This window comes from Cynocephalus volans, chromosome 8, assembly GCF_027409185.1.
Source record: "Cynocephalus volans isolate mCynVol1 chromosome 8, mCynVol1.pri, whole genome shotgun sequence".
Classification (NCBI taxonomy): Eukaryota; Metazoa; Chordata; class Mammalia; order Dermoptera; family Cynocephalidae; genus Cynocephalus; species Cynocephalus volans.
Genome location: NC_084467.1, coordinates 95,635,706 through 95,657,981, shown reverse-complemented (window position 1 = coordinate 95,657,981; position 22,276 = coordinate 95,635,706). Strand labels below are relative to the sequence as shown.

The 22,276-nt window shown below is 38.8% G+C and overlaps 1 protein-coding gene across 1 annotated transcript in view; it reads left to right on the top strand.

The window, feature by feature from the left end:
- Window positions 1-14,767: 14,767 nt before the first annotated feature.
- LOC134383249 (mitochondrial adenyl nucleotide antiporter SLC25A24) overlaps window positions 14,768-22,276 on the top strand; it is a 64,456-nt gene continuing 56,947 nt past the window's right edge. The window contains exon 1 of the mRNA XM_063104139.1: window positions 14,768-15,173. Within this exon, the coding sequence (XP_062960209.1) occupies window positions 14,991-15,173 (183 nt within the window). The 5' untranslated portion in view covers window positions 14,768-14,990. The remainder of the gene's footprint in view (window positions 15,174-22,276) is intronic.

The window sequence follows — 22,276 nt, the reverse complement described above, 5'->3', positions numbered from 1 at the left end:
TGAGAAACCTCCAAATTGTTTTCCAAACTTGTTGTACTACTTTACAGTCCCAACAAAAGTGCAGTAGTGTTCCCTTCTCTCCACACCCTCGCCAGCATTTGTTATTCACCATCTTTTTTTTTTTAATTTTAATAATATATTTTATTTAACCCAATATATCCAAATTTTTATTTCCACGTAAAATCAATGTAAATATTATCGGTGAACTATTTAGCAATTGTTATTTATGTAATAAGTCTCTGAAGTCAATGTGTTTTCCATTTACAGCACATCTAAATTTGGATGCTAAATTTTCAGTGGTTAAAGTAAAATGTTGCACCAAAACAATAACAGAAAAAATTTTCTTCTGGATTTAGCAGAAAAAAAAAAATTTACACTGCTTCAGTTTTTAAATTTTAATTTAAGTAAGGTTTAAAAATTAGTTTTTCAGTCATGCCCATATTTCAAAGTGCTCAACAGCCACACGGGGTTAGTGGCTATCCTACTGGACAGTGCAGGGAGGGTGTATGATCTGATACCAGTTAATTCTGTCTTGATTATATTTTCCTTATGCCTGTGCTCCTGTTTGGACCTCAAGCTCTGTCACAGGCAGATAGTAGGAGTTAAAGTTTCCCACTGCAAGTTTGGTCTGTCCTTTTTTTCTTTGTGCTTTGTTATTGGTGCATAAAGGTTTTAATGATATATCTATGTTATATAATTTATCTCTGTATAAATAACCCTTTATTTTACAAAATGCTTTTTGCTTTAAATTATCCTTTGATACCAATATTACCACCCCTCTTTCTTTTGATTAGAATTCCAGTGTTACAAGCAAGCCATTAATTTTCAGCCTTTGTTGTTTTGATTCACCATCTTTTTGATTATAGCCAGTGTAGCTGGAGTGAGGTGGTATCTCAATGTGGTTTTAATTTGCATTTCCCTGATGACTAGTGATGTTGAGTATTTTTTTCATGTGTCTATTGGCCATTTGTATGTCTTCTTTTGAAAAATGTCTATTCAGCTCCTTTGCCCATTTCTTAATTGGGTCATTTTTTTTTTTTTTTTACTGTATAATTGCTTGAGTTCTATGTATATTCTGGATATTAGTCCCTTGTCGGATGCATAGTTGGCAAAAATTTTCTCCCACTCTGTAGGTCGTCTTTTCACTCTGTTGATTATTTCTTTTGCTGTGCAGAAACTTTTTAGTTTGATATAGTCCCATTTGCTTATTTTTTCTTTTGCTGCTTGTGCTTTCAGGCTCATGTTCGTAAATCCTGTGCCCAGACCTAGGTCTTTAATCCATTTTATGATTTTAGTGTATGGTGAGAGATGCATATCTAGTTTCATTCTTCTGCATATGGATAACCAGTTTTCCCAGCACCACTTATTAAAGAGACAGTCTTTTCCCCAGTGTAGATTTTTGTTGCCTTTGTCTAATATCAGATGGCTATAAGCCTGAGGAGTGATTTCTGGGTTTTCAGTTCTACCCCACTGGTCTGAATGTCTATTTTTATATGAGTACCATGCTGTTTTGGTTACAACAGCTTTGTAGTATAATTTGAAGTCAGGCAGGGTTATGCCTCTGGCTTTTTTTTTTTTTTTTGTTCAGGACTGCTTTGGGTATTTGGGGTCTTTTGTTTTTCCATATGAAAGGTAAGATTGTTTTTTCTATTTCTGTGAAGAATGTCATTGGTATTTTGATGGGGACTGCGTTGAATTTGTAGATCTCTTTGGGTAGTATAGACATTTTTACAATGTTAATTCTTCCAATCCAAGAGCATGAAATATGTTTCCCTCTTTTTGTGTCTTCTTTAATTTCTTTCAGAAGTGGTTTGTAATTTTCATTGTAGAGGTCTTTCACCTCCTCAGTTAAATTGATCCCTAGGTATTGTATTTTTTTGGTGACAATTGTAAATGGGCTTATTTTCTTTATTTCTCTTTCTGTTAATTCGTTATTTGAGTATATAAATGCAACTGATTTGGAGGCATTTATTTTGTATCCTGCAATGTTACTGAAGTTATTAACCAGCTCTAGGAGTTTTTTGATAGAGTTTTTAGGTTTTTCTATATATAGTATCATGTCATCTGCAAATAGGGAAAGTTTGACTACATCTTTTCCAATCTGTATTCCCCTTATTTCTTTCTCTTGCCTGATTGCTCTAGCTATTACCTCCAGTATTATGTTGAATAGAAGTGGTGAGAGTGGACATCCTAGTCTTATTCCTGTTCTTAAGGGGAAGACCTTCAATTTTTCCCCATTCAGAATAACACTGGCAGTGGGCTTGTCATAAATGGCTTTTATTGTGTTAAGATATTTTCCTTCTGTACCTAATTTGTTGAGAGTCTTTATCACGAAGGAATGTTGAATTTTGTCAAGTGCTTTTTCAGCATCTATTGAGATGATCATATGGTCTTTGTCCTTGAGCTTGTTGATGTGATGTATCACACTTATGGACATACGTATGTTGAACCATCCTTGCATCCCTGGGATGAATCCCACTTGATCATAGTGTATAACTTTTTAAATATGTTGCTGTATTACAATTGCTAATATTTTGTTGAGGATTTTAGCATCTAGGTTCATCAAGGATATATTGGCCTGTAATTTTCTTTTTTTGTTGTGTCTTTATCTGGTTTTGGTATCAGAGTTCTTTTGGCCTCATAGAATGAGTTTGGGAGAGTAGCATCTGTTTCAGTTGTTTGGAACAGTTTCATGAGAATTGGTATTAACTCCTCTTTAAAAGTTTGATAGAAATCAGCTGTAAAGCCATCTGGACCTGGACTTTTTTTTGTTGGAAGACTGCTAGTTACTGCTTCAATCTCCTTGCTTGTTATTTGTCTGTTCAGGTTTCCTATCTCTTCTTAGTTCAGTCTTTGTAATTTATATGTGTCTAAACACTTATCCATATCTTCCAGATTTTCAAATTTGTTGTCATACAGTTGTTTATAATAGTCTCGAATGATTCTTTGTATTTCTGTGGTGTCAGCTGTAATGTCTTGGTGCCTTTGTCGAAGATCAGATGGCTGTAGGTGTGTGGGTTGATTTCTGGATTCTCTATTCTATTCCATTGATAAGTGTGTCTGTTTTTATGCCAGCACCATACTGTTTTGGTTATTATAGCTTTGTAGTATACTTTAAAGTCAGGTAGTGTTATGCCTCCAGCTTTATTTTTTTTGCTCAGCGTTGCTTTGGCTATGCACGGTCTTTTGTTTTTCCATATAAATGTCTGGATAGTTCTTTCCATTTCTGAGAAAAATGTCATTGGAATTTTGATGGGGATTGCATTGAATTTGTATATCACTTTGGGTAGTATGGACATTTTCACAATGTTGATTCTTCCAATCCAAGAGCATGGGATATCTTTCCATCTTCTCCCTTTTCATTTCTGATTGTTGTTATTTGGGTCTTCTCTCTCCTTTTTTTGGTGTATCTAGCTAATGGTGTGTCTATTTTGTTTATCTTCTCAAAAAACCAACTTTTAGTTTTGTTGATATTTTCTATTGTTTTTTGGGTCTCTATTTCATTTAGTTCTTCTCTGATCTTAATTATTTCCTTCCATCTACTGCCTTTAGGTTTGGATTGTTGTTGTTTTTCAAGTTCTTTGAGGTATAGCATTAGGTTGTTTATTTGGAGTCTTTCCATTTTTTTGATATAAGCATTTACTGCAATAAATTTGCCTCTTAGTACTGCTTTTGCAGTATCCCACAAGTTTTGGTATAACGTATCTTTATTTTCATTAGTTTCTAGAAATTTTTTGATTTCCTGTTTAACTTCTTCTTGGACCCATAGGTCATTCAGAAGCCTATTATTTATTTTCCATGTATTCGTATAGCTTCTAGCAATTTGCTTATTGTTTATCTCCAGTTTTAGTCCATTGTAGTGTGAAAAGATTGTTGGAATGATTTCAGTTTTTTAAAATTTGCTGAGGCTAGATTTGTGACCTAATATGTGGTCTATCCTGGAGAATGTACTGTGAGCTGATGAGAAGAAAGTGTATTCTTTAGCTGTTGGGTGAAATGTTCTGTATGTATCTGCCAAGACCAGTTGGTCTGGTATATAGATTAAATCCTGTGTCTCTTTGTTGACTTGTTGCCTGGAAGTCCTGTCCCATACTGAGAGAGGAGTGTTCAGATCATCCACTATTAATGTATTAGGTCCTAGCTCCTTCTTTAGGTCTAAGAGTGTTTGCTTAATATATCTGGGTGCTCTGTATTGGGTGCGTACATGTTTATGATTGCTATGTCTTCTAGCTCGATAGTTCTCTTTATCATCATATAATGGCCTTCTTTGTCTTTTTAAGTGTTTTTTGGTTTAAAGTCTATTTTTGGTTTAAAGTCTGATATAAGAATAGCTACTCCTGCTTGTTTTTTGGTTTCCATTTGCATGGTATATCTTTTTCCATCCCTTCACTTTTAGTCTATAAGCATCTTTACTGGTCAAGTGGGTCTCTTGAAGACAGCATATACTTGGGTCTAGCTTTTTAATCCAGTCAGTTAGTCTGTGTCTTTTGAATGGGGAGTTTAGTCCATTCACATTCAGAGGAGTTATTGAGAAGTGTTGTTTAATTCCTGTCATTTAATTGCTACTTGTTTAGGTGGTTTAAATATCTTTTGATCATTATTTCCCCTTTTATTTCTCTTCTTCAATGTGAGTTGGGAATTTAAGATGAGATGACTTAGCTTCTTTCTCTTTCTTGTTGGCATTTTTGTTTTAACCATGGGTTTGGCTGTTTCTTGTGTATTCGTGATGATGGTCACCTTTATTCAGATTCCAGATGAGTGACTCCCTTGAGAATTTCTTGCAGGGCTGGTCGTGTGGTGGTGAACTCCCACAACTTTTGTTTATCTGGGAAATACACTATTTCTCCCTCATTTCTGAAGTAGAGCCTTGCTGGGTAAAGAATTCTTGGCTGGCAGTTTTTTTTCTCTTAATATTTTGAATATATTATTCCACTTTCTTCTGGCCTGTATGGTTTTGGTTGAGAAGTCTGCTGTTAATTTGATGGGGGTTCCCCTATAAGTGACTTGACACTTTTCTCTTTCTGCTTGTAGAATTCTCTCTTTGTCTTTGAGCTTTGTGAATTTAACTATAATATGTCTTTGGGAGGATCTCCTTGGGTGGAATCTGTTTGGGGACCTTTGAGCTCCCTGGATATGAAGGTCTGTATCTTTACCTACACCCAGGAAGTTTTCTGTTACTATTTCCTTGAGTAGGTTTTCAATACCTTTTCCTTTCTCCTGCCCTTCAGAAATACCCACAATTTGGATGTTAGAGCGCTTGAGGTTGTCTGCTATCTCTTGTAGGTTTTCCTCATTATTTAAATTTTTTTTCCTTTTTTTGTCTGCCTGACTTATTTCAAAAAGACCATCTTCAAGCTCTGAAATTCTTTCTTGTGCTTACTCTACCCTGCTGCTCAAGCTCTCAGTCATGTTTTTTTTATGTCATTAAGTGAGTCATTTCTAGAAGTTCTCCTACACTCTTTTTTATGGTATTAATCTCTTTGTAGATTTCCTCCTTCACATTCTGGATGTTTTTGTTTGTTTCATTGTGTTCTCTAATTGAGTCTTCCTTCATTTCTTCAAGTTTTCTTAAGATCATTGCTTGAAATTCTTTTTCAGACATTTCAAGGATTCCCTGTTCCATGGAATCTGGCTTTGGGGCATTACTGTATCCTTTCAGTGGTGTCATTTCTTTTTGATTGTTTGTGCTTCCAGTATCTTTTCGCTGATGCTTGGATACTTGGTAGGGGGTTTGCTTCTTCTATTACACTGAGGTTGGCTGTGGAGTGGCCTTGGTTGCTACTGTGGGTGGTGAATTGTCTTTGCTTGACAGTAGGTGTGGTGGTGGTTATGTTAAACTGCTTTGGTTCCCGTTTGAGACTCTGTGATTGTAGAATGAGCCCCTAGCATGTGGAATTCTGCTGGGCCAAACTCAGTGGGTCAGAACCATAGGCTGGTGTTCTTGCCTGGGTCTGAGGCACAGTGAGGGGCTGCGTGGAGCCGCGTGGTTTGCTGGCTGGTGTTGCTGCTGGCTGCTGCCGGTGGGCTCACCTGCATGGTGCTGGTTCAGGGTGCAGGGGTGGGGTCTGGAGCTACCCCCCTGCCTGGGTTCAAGGTGGTGGGGGTGAGGGAGCCACGTGGAGCTGTGCAGTTCTGCTGGCTGGTACCGGTGGGCTCGTCTGTGCTGCAAAGTGTTGTTTATAATGTTTTTTATTTACTCATTCTGGCAGGTCACAAAAAGCTACCAGAAAGTCTGTGCAGGATATTTTGTGGGCAGCTGGAAGTTCTTCTGAGATTTACCAAATAAATTTGGCTAAAGAAAGTTCTGACAGGTGCACATAGTGACTAGCCTTACTCTAATTCATTCATATACAATGTGGATTACTAAAGCCAAGTCATAATTAGGTTGATAATGATTTAATAATCCAAATAATTCTTTTTGATTCAATGGTACAAATGAAATAGAATGCTCTTCATTCTCTACCTTTATTTATTTACTTTTGGTAGCAGTGTTAATGTTTTTAGACCAACAAAGTTATTTATTTATTTTTTTTCCTTTTTTTTTTTTTGTGACCGCGCTCAGCCAGTGAGCGAACCGGCCATCCCTATATAGGATCCGAACCCGCGGCAGGAGCGCTGCTGCGCTCCCAGCGCTGCACTCTCCCGAGTGAGCCACGGGTTCGGCCCCAACAAAGTTATTTTTAAGCAAGCACTTCCATTTTGATTTTTTTCAGAGAATGCGTGATGGTGTTTAGTATTATAGTATGTTCCATACAATTTATGATTATTATTTATGATCCCAAGCACAATATGATTACCTTCAATATAATTCTTCTGTCTGCAGAAGAATAGGAACAATGAGGTATTTTTGAGTTGATATAATTCTTTAGAGTATATAGCTCATGATTCTTTCAATATCCCTTGGAGGAAGGTAGAGCAGATGTTATTAGTCCAATCTGTACATAAAGAAACTGGAGTCTAGAGATTTTAGGTTAATTTGCTGGAAGTTAAAGATATCTAAGAGAAGGAAATGGGATCTAAGGTGATGTTTAGAAAGGAAGAGGTTGTTGGAACCAGACAAATATGGATATAAATCATGATCTGTCATTTGGGAAAGTCATTCAATCTTGTTGATAATCAGTTTTCACTTACTAAAAAAGAGGTATTAATTCCTGCTTTGGTGAATTATTATGAGACAAACAAGAATTATATATGTAAAAGCATCTAGAAAATAAGACGTTTCTTTAACAGCTGTCTCCATTTGTTTCTCTTGAATATCTCTTATGTTTAGTGAGAGCTGTAGCTGAATATTTTAAGTATGGAAGCAAACATGACTTGTGGGATGTAATTACTAGGCAATTTTAACTGTGTTTCCCAGTGTCACTCTGAATTTATTCTGTGGGACTAATTTTTCCCTTGTTCTAGATGAAATTTAGGGCAAGCTCTATGACTTTTCCTACCATTTTCCAGTTAATAAAATTTCTTCAAAAAATTAGTTAATATGTTCGGTCCAGTGTAGTCACCAAAACTTCAATCTTGATTTGAAGTTAAAATTTCTTTCTCTCCCCTGGCTCAGGCCTGTTGCAGATCAAAAGCCTGCAATGGGAGAGGTGGGCATATTTGGCTGCTTCTCCTTTTTCTGCTTCTAGAATTCTTCTTCCTCTAGCTTCTAACCACATCAGAGTCAAAACAGGGTAGAGAGAAGAGGAAAGGGCCAGTTAGCAGGTTCTTACTTGTTTAATATAGTACTGTTGTGAGCAATTCTTGAGTTCTCTGCCCTGAGAGCTTCTCTTGGTTTTGTTTTGTTTAATTTTTTATTGAAACATGATTGACTGTACATATCTATGGGGTACAGAGTTGAACATCAGTACCCGTGTGCAATATGTGATGCTCATCAGGATAATTGGTATATTCAACATTACACATGGTAACCATTTTTTGTGGCACTTTACCAATTTCTCACTAACTTCCTCTCCCCCTCCCCTTTCCCACCTCCAGTGGCCTCTGTTCTGTTCTCTCCTTTTAAAAGTTCAACGTATTATTATGATTATTGTATCTTTCTTTCTTTTTTAATTTATTTGTTTATTTTTCAGCACCCACTTATGAGTGAGGACATGTGGTATTTCTCTTTCTGTGCCTGGTTTATCTCACTTAACATAATTTTCTCTAAGTTTATCCATGTTGCTGATTGCTTTGGGTGGTATGGACAATTTCACAATGTTAATTCTTCCAATCCAAAATCATGGAATGTCTTTACATCTTTTTGTGTCCTCTTTAATTTCTTTCAGCAGTGATCTTCAGTTCTCGTTGTAAGGATCTTTTGCCTCCTTGGTTAAACTCATTCCTTTTTAATAAAAATAAAATACAGCTGTCGTAAACGGGCTTGATTACTTGATTTCTTTTTCCACTAATTCGTCATAAATAAATATAACTCGGTAACAAAAAACCAATTAAAAAATGGGCAAAGAACTTAATGTCAAATAGACATTTCTCCAAAGAAGATATATAAATGGCCCATAAGCACATGAAAAGATGCTAAACATTACTAATCGTTAGGGAAATGCAAATCAAAACCTCAATAAGATACCACCTAACCTGCACCAGAATAGCTACTATAAACAAAACAAAACAAAAACCGAAATAACAGGTGTTGGAGAGGATGTGAAAATTTGGAACCTTTGTGTACTGTTAGTGGGAATGGAAAATGGTGGAGCTATGATGGAAAACACTATGGCAGCTTTTCAAAAATTAAAAATATAATTTCCATATGATCCAGCAATTTCATTTCTGGATATATATTCAAAAAAATTCAAAGCAGGGTCTCAGGAGGTATTTATTCATCCATGTTTATATCAGCATTATTCACAATAACTAATGTATATATATACAATGGAATATTATTCAGCCTTAAAATGGAAGAGAATTCTAACATGTTAAAATATGGATGAACCTTGAAGACATTATGTTAAGTGAAATAAGCCAATCACAAAAGGACAAACTGTATGATTCACTTATTTGCTGTACCTAAAGTAGTCATATTCATCGAGATAGAAAATAGAATGGTGATTTCTCATAGCTGCGGGGGGGAGCAGAAGCAGAGAGGTGTTGACACAGAGACAGAGAGAACAGTGGTTGCCAGGGCTTGGGGGGAAGAATGGGGAATTAGTGGCTCCCCCCCTTTATGCTCTGTGCCACCTCTTTCAATTATTGATGTCAAAAAATTACATCTTTTTTTTTTTTTTTTTGTCTTTTTCGTGACCGGCACTCAGCCAGTGAGTGCACCGGCCAGTCCTATATAGGATCCGAACCCGCGGCGGGAGCGTCGCCGCGCTGCCAGCGCAGCACTCTACCAAGTGCGCCACGGGCTCGGCCCAAAAAATTACATCTTTATACATTGTATGCTCAATAGCACAAACTAGTAATTGGTTTTTAAAAATGCATTAGTCTTTTAAATTATGTAAAAATAAAATGTGGAGTTACAAACCAAAATTATTGCAATACTGGTTTTTAGAGTAATAATTATTTTTGTTTTAATGTATTAGTCTCTTAAATCATGTAGGAAACAAAAAGTGGAGTTACAAATCACTGTTACCATAATAGTAGTTTTTATTACCACCTATGTATTTACCTTTTATGAGATCTTTATTTTTTCATGTGGCTTTGAATTACACATTTCAAGCAGGATTCTCTTTAGCATTTCTTGCAGGGGAGGTCCAGTGGGTATAGATAATCTATCTGTCACTTTGTCTTTCTCTTAGGAGTTAGTGTTTAATGGGTGCAGAGTTTGAGTTTTGTAAGATGAAGAGTTCTGGAGTTTGGTTGCACAATGCTGTGAATGTACTTAATGCCAACAAATTGTACACTTAAAACTAGTTAAGATGGTAAATTTTATTTTATGTGCATTTTACCACAATTAAAAATAAATTAAAATACTTAACTATCTCATGCTCTTTTTTTTTTTTTTGTCAGTATAAAGTTACATTATATACTTTAGGGCTTAAATAGACTACTGAGTCACTGAGGAATCATTCACAGGGATCATAAAAGTCCTGACTCAATATGAACCTTTAATTTTGCTATTGGTGGAAGGATGCTGATGGGATAGTTTTTGAAATATATAAAATAATTTTTAAAAGGTAAACATATTACATTTCTTCCATTGATTTATTTTAATTATGTTGGAGTGCACAGTGAATGAATATGGACAGAGAAAATTTTTTAAAACAGAAAAAATTTCTTGGGTTTCACTCAGGTTTTAAATCACAATATTTTAGTTCTGTATCTTTTCTTGGTGTATTTTAAGATCCATAACTATATTGATGACTAAAAATATAAAGATCTACTTACCTTTCTTCTTTCCCGTCATCTCCTGCCTGCACTCCCTGTCAGGTTTTACAATTTATCCTGAAGCCATTCTTCATCTTTAAGTTACAGTACCCTCTACTGAGGTGTTAGCAACGTTACATTGTGGCCATTTTTCTATGAGTAGCTGCCTTTCCTTCAGAAGTAAAATAACACTTTGGAAAACGTACTAAAGAGATGGACCCCTGCAAATCAAACAGCTCTTAAACTATTGGAAACTTATTACAAATATGCAAGTATAGCCGCATTACTACAAAGATTTAAGTGGTCATGAGTTTGAAGATACTACAAAGATACAAGCAAACAAACTTTTATGTAAAGTACATTCAGTTTTTGAGTATATGTAACAAAAAGGCATGAAATAAAAGAGCAAAAAGCCCTATCTTAAAAATGAGTGACAAATACTTTAAAATAAGAAATGTGCACTTGAAATTTTTCTCTGCACATTGTAACTGTTAAAATGAATTTTAGGGGAGCAATTTTTATAGTTTGCTATGTTTCTGCACTGTAAAATTATTCTTTTATAATGGGTATAATATTTGTAATGTATAATATTTTGTGGGAAGATAGTTTGAAACAAGGTAAATGTCACATTTCTTATCCAACTTTCACCCACTGGTGTTAGCATTTATTGATATTTCTTGCCTGAATTAATTATTGTTACTATCATGATCACCAATGGTGACATCCTAATTCCATCATTCCACTAACATTTACTAGTCAGCATTTTATTGTAGAGAAGAATTTTCTCTTATCCATTTGTGTGTACATTTGTGTGAACTGATGGATTTCTGTTTTGTTTAATGGGATATTATCTGCTAACACCATTTTTGTTTTGTTTTATTTTTTGGTGACAAAACCCAGGATATCATTTATTCTCGTGCTCAAATTGTCCTAGATATGACGAGTGAAAACCCCTTCAAGCCAACTGTATGTCCTTTTGATACATCTCCATTCTTTGAGCACTTACTTTCTGGTAATAAGATACTCTGTGCTCATCTTGTACCTTTGTTGCTCTGCCCTGGAATCTGCCATTTCTCCAACGTGTCCTAGTTCCTTTTGGAGAATGGTATTTATAAAAAAAAGTCTGGGTACTAGTTGTGCTCATTGCTATGGATATTACTGCTCCTAGGCCTTATCAGTGGACAGGGCTAGGAAATATATGTATGTAAGTGTGTATAAACACATACACCACATACACCACACACACACACACACACACACACACACACACACACACACACACACACACACACACACAATGGTACTTCAAAAAGTTCATGGAAAGATTTGTAGTATCTTTTAATTCTATTTTTCCATGAACTTTTTGAAGTACCCACTATATTTTTACACTAAAAATATTTAAAACCATGATTGCACACCAATGCCACTAATTACAATTCAACACTACAAGGTTCATTCTAGCTTAACCCTTTCTGTATTTGTAACTCACTTCTCTGACAGCAAGAAGCCTAGCTCTTCATTGTCTTCAGTATATTTATTTGTCCAATTCCCTTGTGCATAACAAATCTCCTAACTCCATTAGGCTGCTGCCCTGATCAGCCACCGTCCTTCCTTGGCTTTGACTCCTGCTGGGCAGCTTTTTTCACTCAAGCCTGCCTAATGGCTTTTAACAGGTGATTCAGGAAGACTGGAAGGAGGGAAGGAAGGAAGAAAGGGAGGGAAAGAAAAAAGGGAACGAGGGAGGGAGGGATACAAGTAGGTGTTGAAAGAGGTCTTCAAGGACCAAAACTGGTGAAACTGATAAAGTCTGTAGGCTATTCCATTGGAAAATGGTAGTACATGAGAAGGCTAAAAGTTGGGAAAAATGGAATAGCTGAATTGAGATGAGCCCTAGACTTTTGTTCTGACCACAGAAATAAATAGGTTAGGAGATGTGAGTCAGCTCATGGTTTATACTCCTGTCCTCCGTAGGAACCACTGGTCTTCAGGAATTACCAATAGAAGTGGGTAGGGATGCCATTTCAACTTCAGATGTTTAAATATCTATATAAAGCTTTCTTCTCTTATGCAGGAAGTTGCTGGCGTTAATTACACCTTTGTATGGTGTTTCTCAATCCATTGCAGACATATTTTTGTAAAATACACTAAAAACAAATTACTGGAAAATTGAAATAAAGACAAGTCCTGAGTTTTTATCATTAGATTCAACAAACAAAATTACTTCGTCAAATTGCTATAAAGTTTCTAAATCCTCCCTCTCGATCTCTGACTTACCTTCTTGCAGACTAGAACAGTGTGCAAATCACACTTTGCCTTGTATTGCTTTACACTAACAGTGCTTCTCAAACTTTAATGTGTGAAATGATCATCCAGGGCTCTTATTTACTAGGCCTGGGGCAGGCCTGAGATTTTGTATTTCTGATAAGACCCCATGTGACACCAATGCTGTTGGTCTGTAGTCCCCACTTTTGATAGCAAGGCTTACAGTTTAAGTATTTTATAAACTATTTTATTTGATTTGCACAGTGATCTTCTGAGCTAAGAATTCTTATCCCATTTTACTCATGTTTGAGTCAGATTTTAAAGTCTGACTTACTGAGATACTTTACATAAAGTAAAGTTAACCGTTTTTTGTGTATAGTTCTGTAAGTTTTTGACCAACACAGTTGTGTGACCACCACCATGATCAAAATATAGAACAGTTCCCTCACCCCCAAGCGCTCCCATAATACCTTTTTGTAGTCAATCCCTCTCTCCCAACTCCCAGCCTCTAGAAAACTACTGATCTGTCTTTGTCCCTATAGTTTTGCCTTTTCCAGAATGTCTTGTAATTGCATGTATCAGTAGTTAATTCCTTTTTATTGCTGAATAGTATTTCATTCTATGAACACAACAGGCTGTTTTCCAATCCTCCCATTACAGAACATTTTGATGGTTTCCAGGTTTGGCAGTTATGAATAAAACTGCTACAAACCCTCATGTAGAAGTTTTTGTGTGAAGATGTTTCCTCAGTCAAAATGTTGACAGGTAATTCTTCTAATTATTACCAAAAAAAAAAAAAAAAAAAAAAAAAAAAGAAAAAGAAAGAAAGGGAAAATAAAAGCACTGAAGTCTGGGATGGCTATTTCAAGCAACCTCTCTTCATACAGAGTATTCACTACGAGTTAAAAGAGGTTTTCAAAGACAGAAAATTTGATGATGTTTGAAGGCCATTCCGAAGGAAGAGGATTATTCTTAACAAGACTGGACATTGGGAGTAATATAAGCATATAAATCTATTTCAAGATTTTACTAAACAGGCAGTCTTTACAAACTCCAGATTCATATGTCTTAAACATTTAAAATGGTATGAAGGGAGGTAAATTCAGGGTTTGAGTTCCTGGCTTTTGTTGGAGCAACTGGCCTTTGTTTGGTAATTCAGAAGATGTGGGAAGAGCCTAATTTACAGAGGCATCTTCTCATTTGCAGACAACAGGAATACAAGGATAGTTTCTATTAAGTAGCTGTGGATGAACAGAGACTTAGTACCATAAACGACATCTCATTTGACTGGCACTTGGAAGTATGGAGACCTTTCACATACAATATACAACCTTGCTGTTGTGAGGCAGCTATTTATACTCATTTTACTGATGAGAGGCTACTCAGAGAGGCTATGCCACATCTTCAAGTATACACAGCTGAAAGATCAGGGCCCTGGTATTTTTTCTGTCTAGTATTCCTTCCCTTATGCCATGTTATGCAGTAGGAAGTTCTGTCTGACCTGGGTAATAAACCCCAAACCTTGGAATTGCACCTATTTTGAGAAGGAGGAGCCTGAGGTTTTTCTAATAAGTGCTCCTAGCAGATTCCTGTAAGCTTTATTAAGGGCAGATCACGTTATCTAAGCTGCTTACCAAATTAGTCCTTTTTTTTTTTTTTTTTTAAAACCACTGTACACTGGATTATGTTGATCTGTTCTGCAAAAGGCTCCTGGGTTTCCCCTTTTCGTTTTTTAATTGCTCTAATAGCTGCTTTTCGATTTAACTCCTCCATTTCCTAAAGCAGAATTCCCATTCCAGGTGTGCACCACCAACTCCCTCACTTTTGTAGATGGAAAACAGGCCCAAAGATGCGTACTGTCTGTGGAGTCACACGAAAAAGTTAGAGATCCGTACGAGAAAAAGTGGCCGTTTCCATGCACAGAGAACTACTTCTGGGCAGCTGGCCCTGGCTCCAAGCCGCACAGGGGCTTTAAGTTGAGTAAGCTGCACTTCAACGCCCCCCTCCCCCACGGCCATCTGAGGGCTTCCTCCTCGTACCCGCAGCCCTGACAGCTGGACTCGGGACCCAGCAGAGCTCGCTCCCCTGGGGCACACACGGGGACCCACCCCGCAGTCCTTTTACTTCCTGCCGCCGGAGGCAGGCCTGGCCCGTCCCTCGGCGCCTGTCGCGGAGGCCGGCGCGCGGCGAGCTCCTCCCAAGCAGCAGCCCGGCGGCCACTCCCTGCTCGCCGAGCGGGGCTCGGGTGGCGTCTGGGCTCTCGCGTCCTGCCCACCGCGCCAAAGCCTCGCCCCAGACAACGCCCCAAAAGCTGATCGGCCGCGGGCTCTTCCCAGCCAGGCCTCGCGCGGGTCCTGGGTGCGCCCCGGCAGCCCTCTCCTGCGTGACTTCCCTCGGCAGGGCGGCCCCGCGCCTCCGGGACCATGCTGCGCTGGCTTCGGGGCTTCGTGCTGCCCACGGCGGCCTGCCAGAGCGCGGAACCGCCGACGCGCTACGAGACGCTCTTCCAGGCGCTGGACCGCAACGGGGACGGCGTGGTGGACATCGGCGAGCTGCAGGAGGGGCTCCGGAGCCTGGGCATCCCCCTGGGCCGGGACGCCGAGGAGGTGGGTCGCTGCTGGGGCGCCGCCTGCGCGCAGGGAGGGCTGCGGGCGCTCGAGGATGCTGCCAGGCGAGGCGGGCGGTGGCCCGAGGCTTTGCCAGGAAGAAGGCGGAGCTGTGGCTTCCAGCCCGCGGTGGGGTCAGAAACTCGGGTATGGGGCGCGCGGCCTGTTACTCCCTAAGGGAAGCGGATCGGGATCCGAAAGGCTACCGGCATTTCTCCAGTGGTGTGAATACTCTGTCCCACGCGCACTGTTAAATTTTTTTAACTCTGTCCCACATGCTTTTGTTCTGAATCCATCCCACGTTCTTTTCCTCCGCCTTTTTTTGGTACCTTTGCAGTCATTTAATCGTTCTTTAGCTCTCAGGCTTCGGTGGGTCCACTTTCTTTAAAAAGGATCACACTGTACCTCTTCAAAACTGCTCTGTTACAGCAGCTAGCGTCGTCTAATACTTCAAAACTATTTGAAAACCAATTGTTTGCTTCCCCAAACTTCCTGTTGAGGAGGAATGGTGACATTCCATTGCTGAAGACATTCTTAACTTAATGCCCTAGGTACATAAATTGATCTAAAGGGTTGACCCGTCCCAGAGCAATTTCTCTTCTCTGAGTCACCTTAATTGTGTCCCTGAAGTTCAGCCTCCTCACCAGGGTGGGGAGATTTGGAACTTTTCCAACCCCTCTGAAGCGTGAGAGGACACTGGCATTCCCCATCCAGAGACGGAACGTGATTAGGTTACTATGAGGGCCACCAACTGTTGCATAGTATTTTAAACTGTTCTTTCAATGTCTCTAGTAGTTACAGGCCTCTTCAGTTTATTGTTTCCTCTTGAGTCAGATTTAGTAAGTTACAATATTTTTGGAAACTGCCCATTTTGTCCAAGGTTCGTAATATTCACTTAACGATTTTATAGAAATTCTGTCTCTGTAGGTAGGTTCTCGATTTCATTCCTGATATCCTTTTTCCTCCCGTCAGTCTTACCAAAGGCTTATCCATTTTCCTCATTCTTTAAGAGAACCAACTTTTGGTACTTTTGGCTGCTTGTCTCTGTTTTTATTTTCTTTCATTCATTTCTCTTTCTTCATTTCCTTTCACTTTCTTTGGGTTTACTCACTTGCCCTTTTTCTAAGTTCCCGAGTTAAATGTATGACATTAATTTTGAGCTATAATCCCTTTAATCACTTCTTTAGCTGCATCCCACAAGTTTGTATTTTTGTTTTTAGTTGCAAGTATTTTCTGATTTCCAGTATGATTTCATCTTTGACTCATGAAGTGTTTAACAGTGTGCTTTACATTTTCAGATATGTTTTATGGTTGGTTCTTTGAGAATATTAATAAAATAGACCTCTGGCAAGGTTGATTAAGAAAGAGAGAAGTCAAATAAAATCAGGAATAAAAAAGTCTTTAGTTTTCCAGAATCTATATGAGAAGAAGTTATAAAATAAATTGTATAAAGCTGTGTGTATGCAAATACATAGACTAGGATGGCATATATTTATCACTATAATATATGTGTATTAGTCCATTTCTGTTGCTTGTAAAAGAATACCTGAAACTGGGTAGTTTATAAAGAAATGAATTTATTTCTTATAGTTTTGAAGCCTGGAAAGTCCAAAGTCCAGGGAACACATCTGGTGAGGGCCTTTTTCTTGGTGGTGACTCTTCACAGCAATGTAGGGTATCACATGGTAAGAATAGGCTGAGCAAGAGAGAGTTAAGCTTCTCTATCCCCCTCTCCGTATAAAGCCATCATAACCACACCCATGACCACCCATTAAACCATCAATGGATTAATCTGATTACGATTACGAGGGTACAAATCTATTCACCTCTTAAAAGCCCCACCTTTCAGTTATCATAATAGGATTTCCCATCCTGTTAATATTGTTACAAAGAAGATTAAGTTTCCAAAACACAAACTTTGGGGAGACACATTTAACCCATAGCAATATGTGTATATTTTGTACATATTCATAAATATGTATTTTATACATACACAGGGAATATCACTCCCTGTGCTCATACTAAACATTATTAACCATTCCAAGCATTTTTTTGACTGTAATTTCTTCAATAAAAGGTTAATAATGGTTATTTATGGATGGTAGGAGTTAGATTACTTTTCTACATTTTTCTTTACAATTTTTCTATTATTTCAATTTACAAAAATTAATGTACTCTATTTTTATGATTGGGAAAAAAGTTATTTTTACTTTGGATCAATGTCACCTCCTCTATGAGTTTTTCTTGATCAACCTCCAAAGAAGAGTTGATCGCACCTCACTATGTGTAGGTCCTTTGTCTCACATATCACTACTGTTATAATTTTCAAATGGCATTATTTTAATTTGTTTATTGTGCCTTCCACTAACACCAAGCATCTTGAGGATCAGGATTGTGTCTTATTCATCTAAGTAAAGTAATACAAAAAGATTTAAGGCTATGACTTGAAATGCGAGGGTACTTTACAAAGTTCGTGGAAAAATTTGTTTTATCTTCTAATACTATTTTTCCATGAGCTTTTTGAAGTACCTTTGTACCCTGAACAAGGCAGTGGCCCATTTTGAAGTAATTAAAGAAAAAAAAGACAAAATTTAATTTTAAAGTGGTTGCTAGTGCTTCTCTTTCTAGCATATTAGGACAAGATAGCCAAATATTTTCCTGTTGCATGACACCTAGAAATACTGGATAAAACATCTTTTTACATTTATAACTAAGCTTATAAGAAAATTAGAAAAATTCAGTCGGACTCCCTGGGTTTAAATCTTAGTTCTGCTACTTATTAGTTAACTTTGGGAAATTTTCTTAACCTCTCTGGCCTCAGTTTCCTCATCTGTGGTAGAGGGAAATATAATACCTACCTCACAGACTTATTTTGAAGATTAAATGAGTTAAAATATGTAAAGTAGTTAGAATAATTCCTGGTGCCTAATAAGCACAATAACTATTAGCCTTTAAATTATTTAATACTGTTACTACAATCACTGCTGAAAAGAGGCGTGTCAAAATCTCCTTCTTTTGATTGTGGATTTGCCAACTTTTCTTTACAAGTCTGTCCATTTTTCCCATTTTATATTTTGAGACTGTGCCTCTGGTATATTAAAATTTAGCACTGTTACATCTTTCTGGTCAATTGTTCTTTTATCATTATGCTTTTTTGTCTGCCCTTATACTATAATTCCTGCATATTTTTCAAATGCCTGAATCACTGCACCAGCCACAGTGTTCTCCTCAGCCAGGTTGTTTTCCCAGGTCACCTCTGGTGAAATCTTTAGTAGTTGGGCTCTCACCTTGTGCAAGGGATAATACCTGCCCCACACTACTCAGGGTGGGGTGTCCTTTGCCTGCTGGGTGGTGAGTAAGCCGGTCCCTAAACCCCATGTTACCGCATCTTGTTTTGGACCACTCCTGGTACTAATGGCATCAGTCTGATCCTCCGAGAAGCAGAAACCAAGATGGGATTGGGTGGGCAAACATTTATTGGGGGAAATGCCTGTGAAGGATAAGGGAGAGGGAGCAGGAGTAAGTCCAGGGAGTCTTCAGAGCACAATGCAAGTTTAACCCCAGTGAAAAGAGTGCGAGAAAGAAGGTTTGGTTTAGGAAGAACTCCTGACCACAGCATAGTTCTTAGAAAGTCTCATGTATGCTAATGAGGAGTCACTGAGGAAATGTTAGCTGTTAGGGGAATCCTGCATCAGCTGCCCAGTGTTAGTACCTAGGGTGTGCCTAGTCATTGGTTGGAGCAGCCCAGGCCAAGTGCGGACTTGGTGTGAGTGCTTCAGTGGGTCAAAAGTACAAAGGTGTGGCAGGGGTAGGCTGTCAGTCAACTCTGTCCCTGCAGCAGGTTCTCTGGAAGGTTCATGGAGCCACACAGCTCCCTAACCACCAATGACCACTCCTTGTATTCATTTTTTCTTTTTTGGTCCAGTTATCTTCATAGGATAAATTTTGAGGAGTGGAAATTGCTGAGTCTGAGGGTTATACACATTTTAAATTAGGATATGTATATGTATTGCCTTTCAGACACCTGGAACTCATTTGTACTCTCTGTTGACTGACAGTGCTGCTTCTCCGTGCCCTCATCCATTCTGCATATGTCTTTATCAACTTTTGTTCTGAAAGTAAAAATTTTTTTCACTTCCTGTAGTGTATTGAATTATGTCCCCCCAAAACTCACTGAAATTTGAATTGTGTCCCCCAAGTTTTATGTATTAGAAACTTGGCCCCCACTGTCACTGTTAAGAGGGTGAGAAATCCTATTATGGTGATTGAGAGGTGGGGCCTTGAAGAGGTGATTGGATTGTATGACCGTGCAATAGTGAATGGATTAAAAACGGTGGTCAGGGGCATGGTTCTGAGGACTTTAAAAGAAGAGGAGAGTCTGTCTTTCTCTTGCTCTCTCCCTGCTCTCTCTGCTTCCACCATCTTGCAATGTGAGACCCCTGGGTCACTGTCACCACAACCAGTTGGGCTTTGGATTTCCCAGCCTCAGAAATTGTAAGCAATGAAATTCATTTTCTTTGTAAATCACCCAGTTCCGTGTATTCTGTTATAAGCAACACAAATGGACTAATACAGAAAATTGGTACCAGAGAAGTGAGGTGTTGCTTATAACAAATACTTGAAAATGTGGAAGCAGCTTTGGAACTGCGTGTTAGGCAAAGGTTGGAGGAGTTTGGAGGACTCAGAAGAAGACAAAAAGACAAGAGAAAGTTTGGAATGTCTTAGAGGCTGGTTACATGGTGGTGAACAGAATGCTGATAGAAATATGGACTGTAAAGACCCTTCTAAGGAGGTCTCATGTAGAAATAAGAAGGAGTTTATTGGAAACCAGGGCAAAGATCTGGTAAGGAATTTGGCTGCATTGTGTCCATGCCCTAGGACTTTGTGGAAGTTGGAACTTAAGAGTTGTGAAGCAAAGTATTTAGCAGAAGAAATTTCTAAGCAGCACAGAATTAAGGAAGCTGCATGGTTACTTGTGACAGCTATGCTGAGTTATGGCAGCAAAAGCACAACATAAAGCCAGAATTTGAAATGAAAGCAGAGTGCAAAGATTTGGAAATTTTACAGCCTGGCCATGTGGTAGAGAAGCATTTTCAGCAGAAAATTCAATGGTACTGAGATTAACACAAAAGAAGGGGATTATCAAGAGAAGGGAAAAAAGGCCCTGAGGGCATTGCAGAAGTCTCTGGGACCAACCCTACCATTTCAGGCCAAAAGGCCTAGGGAGACAGAATGGTCTTGGGGAACAGGCTTGAGGAGCCCTCCACAGGCTCACTGCTCACGACCAACTCGGGAAGCTGCTTCCAGCACCAGCACCCCAGCTGCTTTGGCTACTCTAGCTGTGAGTAAATTGGTCCCAGGTATGGCTGGACTTGCAGCTTTGGAAAATATAAGCCAGAAGCCTTGGTGGAATCCATGTGGTGTTAGGTCTGTAGGCTCGCAGATTGCCAGAGCTAGGAAGCCTTGGGAGCCTCCACCCAGATTTCAAAGAATGTATGGAAAAGTCTGGGGGCCCAGGAAACAATCTGTTGCAGGGGCTGTATCACCACAGACAACCTTTGCTAGAGCAATGCCGAGTGGAAACTTGGGGTGAGAGTTGCACAGAGAACCCCCCATCAGCACCATGTCTAGTGGAGCCGTGAGAGTGGTACCACCATGGAGACCCCAGACCTGTGGAGCTACCAGAGTGGAACAACAGCCTGGGAGAGCTGATGTGTGGCCTGCAACCAAGAAAGCCATAGGAGGCGGAGCTGCCCAAGGACTTGGGGACCCAACCCCCACACCAGTGTGCAGAGGACATTGAACATGGAATCAAGTTACAAGATTCACCAGCTTTGAGATTTAATGCCTGCCCTGCTGGGTTTTGGACTTGTTTGGGACCTGTTTCTCCTTTCTTTTGGTCTATTTCTCCCTTCTGGAATGGGAACATATACCCTATGTTTGTCCCACCATTGTATCTTGGAAGTGGATAACTTGTATTGATTTCACAAATGGGACTTTGAACTTTGTACTTCTGAGTGCAAACAAATCAAGACTTTGGGAATGAAATGAATGTATTTGCATGTGAAAAGACATGAGTTTTGGGGGGCCAGGGGTAGAATGTAGTGGATTGAATTATGTCTCTCCAACCTCACTGAAACTTGAATTGTGTCCCCCAAGTTATATGTATTAGAAACTTAGCCCCCACTGTGACTGTTAAGAGGGTGGGAAATCCTATTATGGTAATTGAGAGGTGGGGCCTTGGGTGATTGGATTGTAGGACCATGCAGTAGTGAATGGATTAAAAATGGTGGTTAGGGGTGTGGTTCTGAGGGCTTTGAAAGAAGAGGCGATTCTGTCTTTCTCTTGCTCTCTCTCTGCTTTCTCTGCTTCCACCATCTTGCAATGTGAGACCGCTGGGTCACTGTTACCACCACCAGATGGACTTTGGATTTCCCAGCCTCAGAAACTGTAAGCAATACATTTCATTTTCTTTATAAATCACCCAGTTGCAGGTATTTTGTTATAAGCAACAAAATGTACTAATACCCTTCCTCTGTCTTTTTGTTCTATTCATACCCTCCAATGGATTGGATTATGCCCACTTACACTGATGAGGACAGATCGTCTTTACTGAGTCCACTGATTTAAATGCTATCCTTTTCCAGAGACACCTTCACAGGCACACCCACAAATCATGTTATACCAGCTATCTGGGCATCCTTTAGTCCAGTTAGCTTGACACATAAATTTAATTATCACACATGGAAACAGTAGCCAATCAAATACTTGGAATTGGGATTGCATGGTCAGTCTTTATGGGAGAAAATTTCAGAGGCGTAGGTCAAGAGTTTGTGTAATGTCAAGGATTCAGAAGATTGTCTCCTCAAGTATCTAGAAAGAACTATGGGTGACTCTTCAGCAGAAGGTTTCAAGATAACAGTTTGCATCTAAGATAGATACTCAACTTGAAGTGAAATCTCTGTAAATTTTCATCAGATTTGATCTCCTCTTCATGTTTCCAAGCTTTTATAATGAATTTAACAGAAGAGAGTAAATTTCTGTTTGTTTCTTTAGATCTTAGATAGAATTTAGAATATAAGAATAGAATGTAGAAAAAAGGC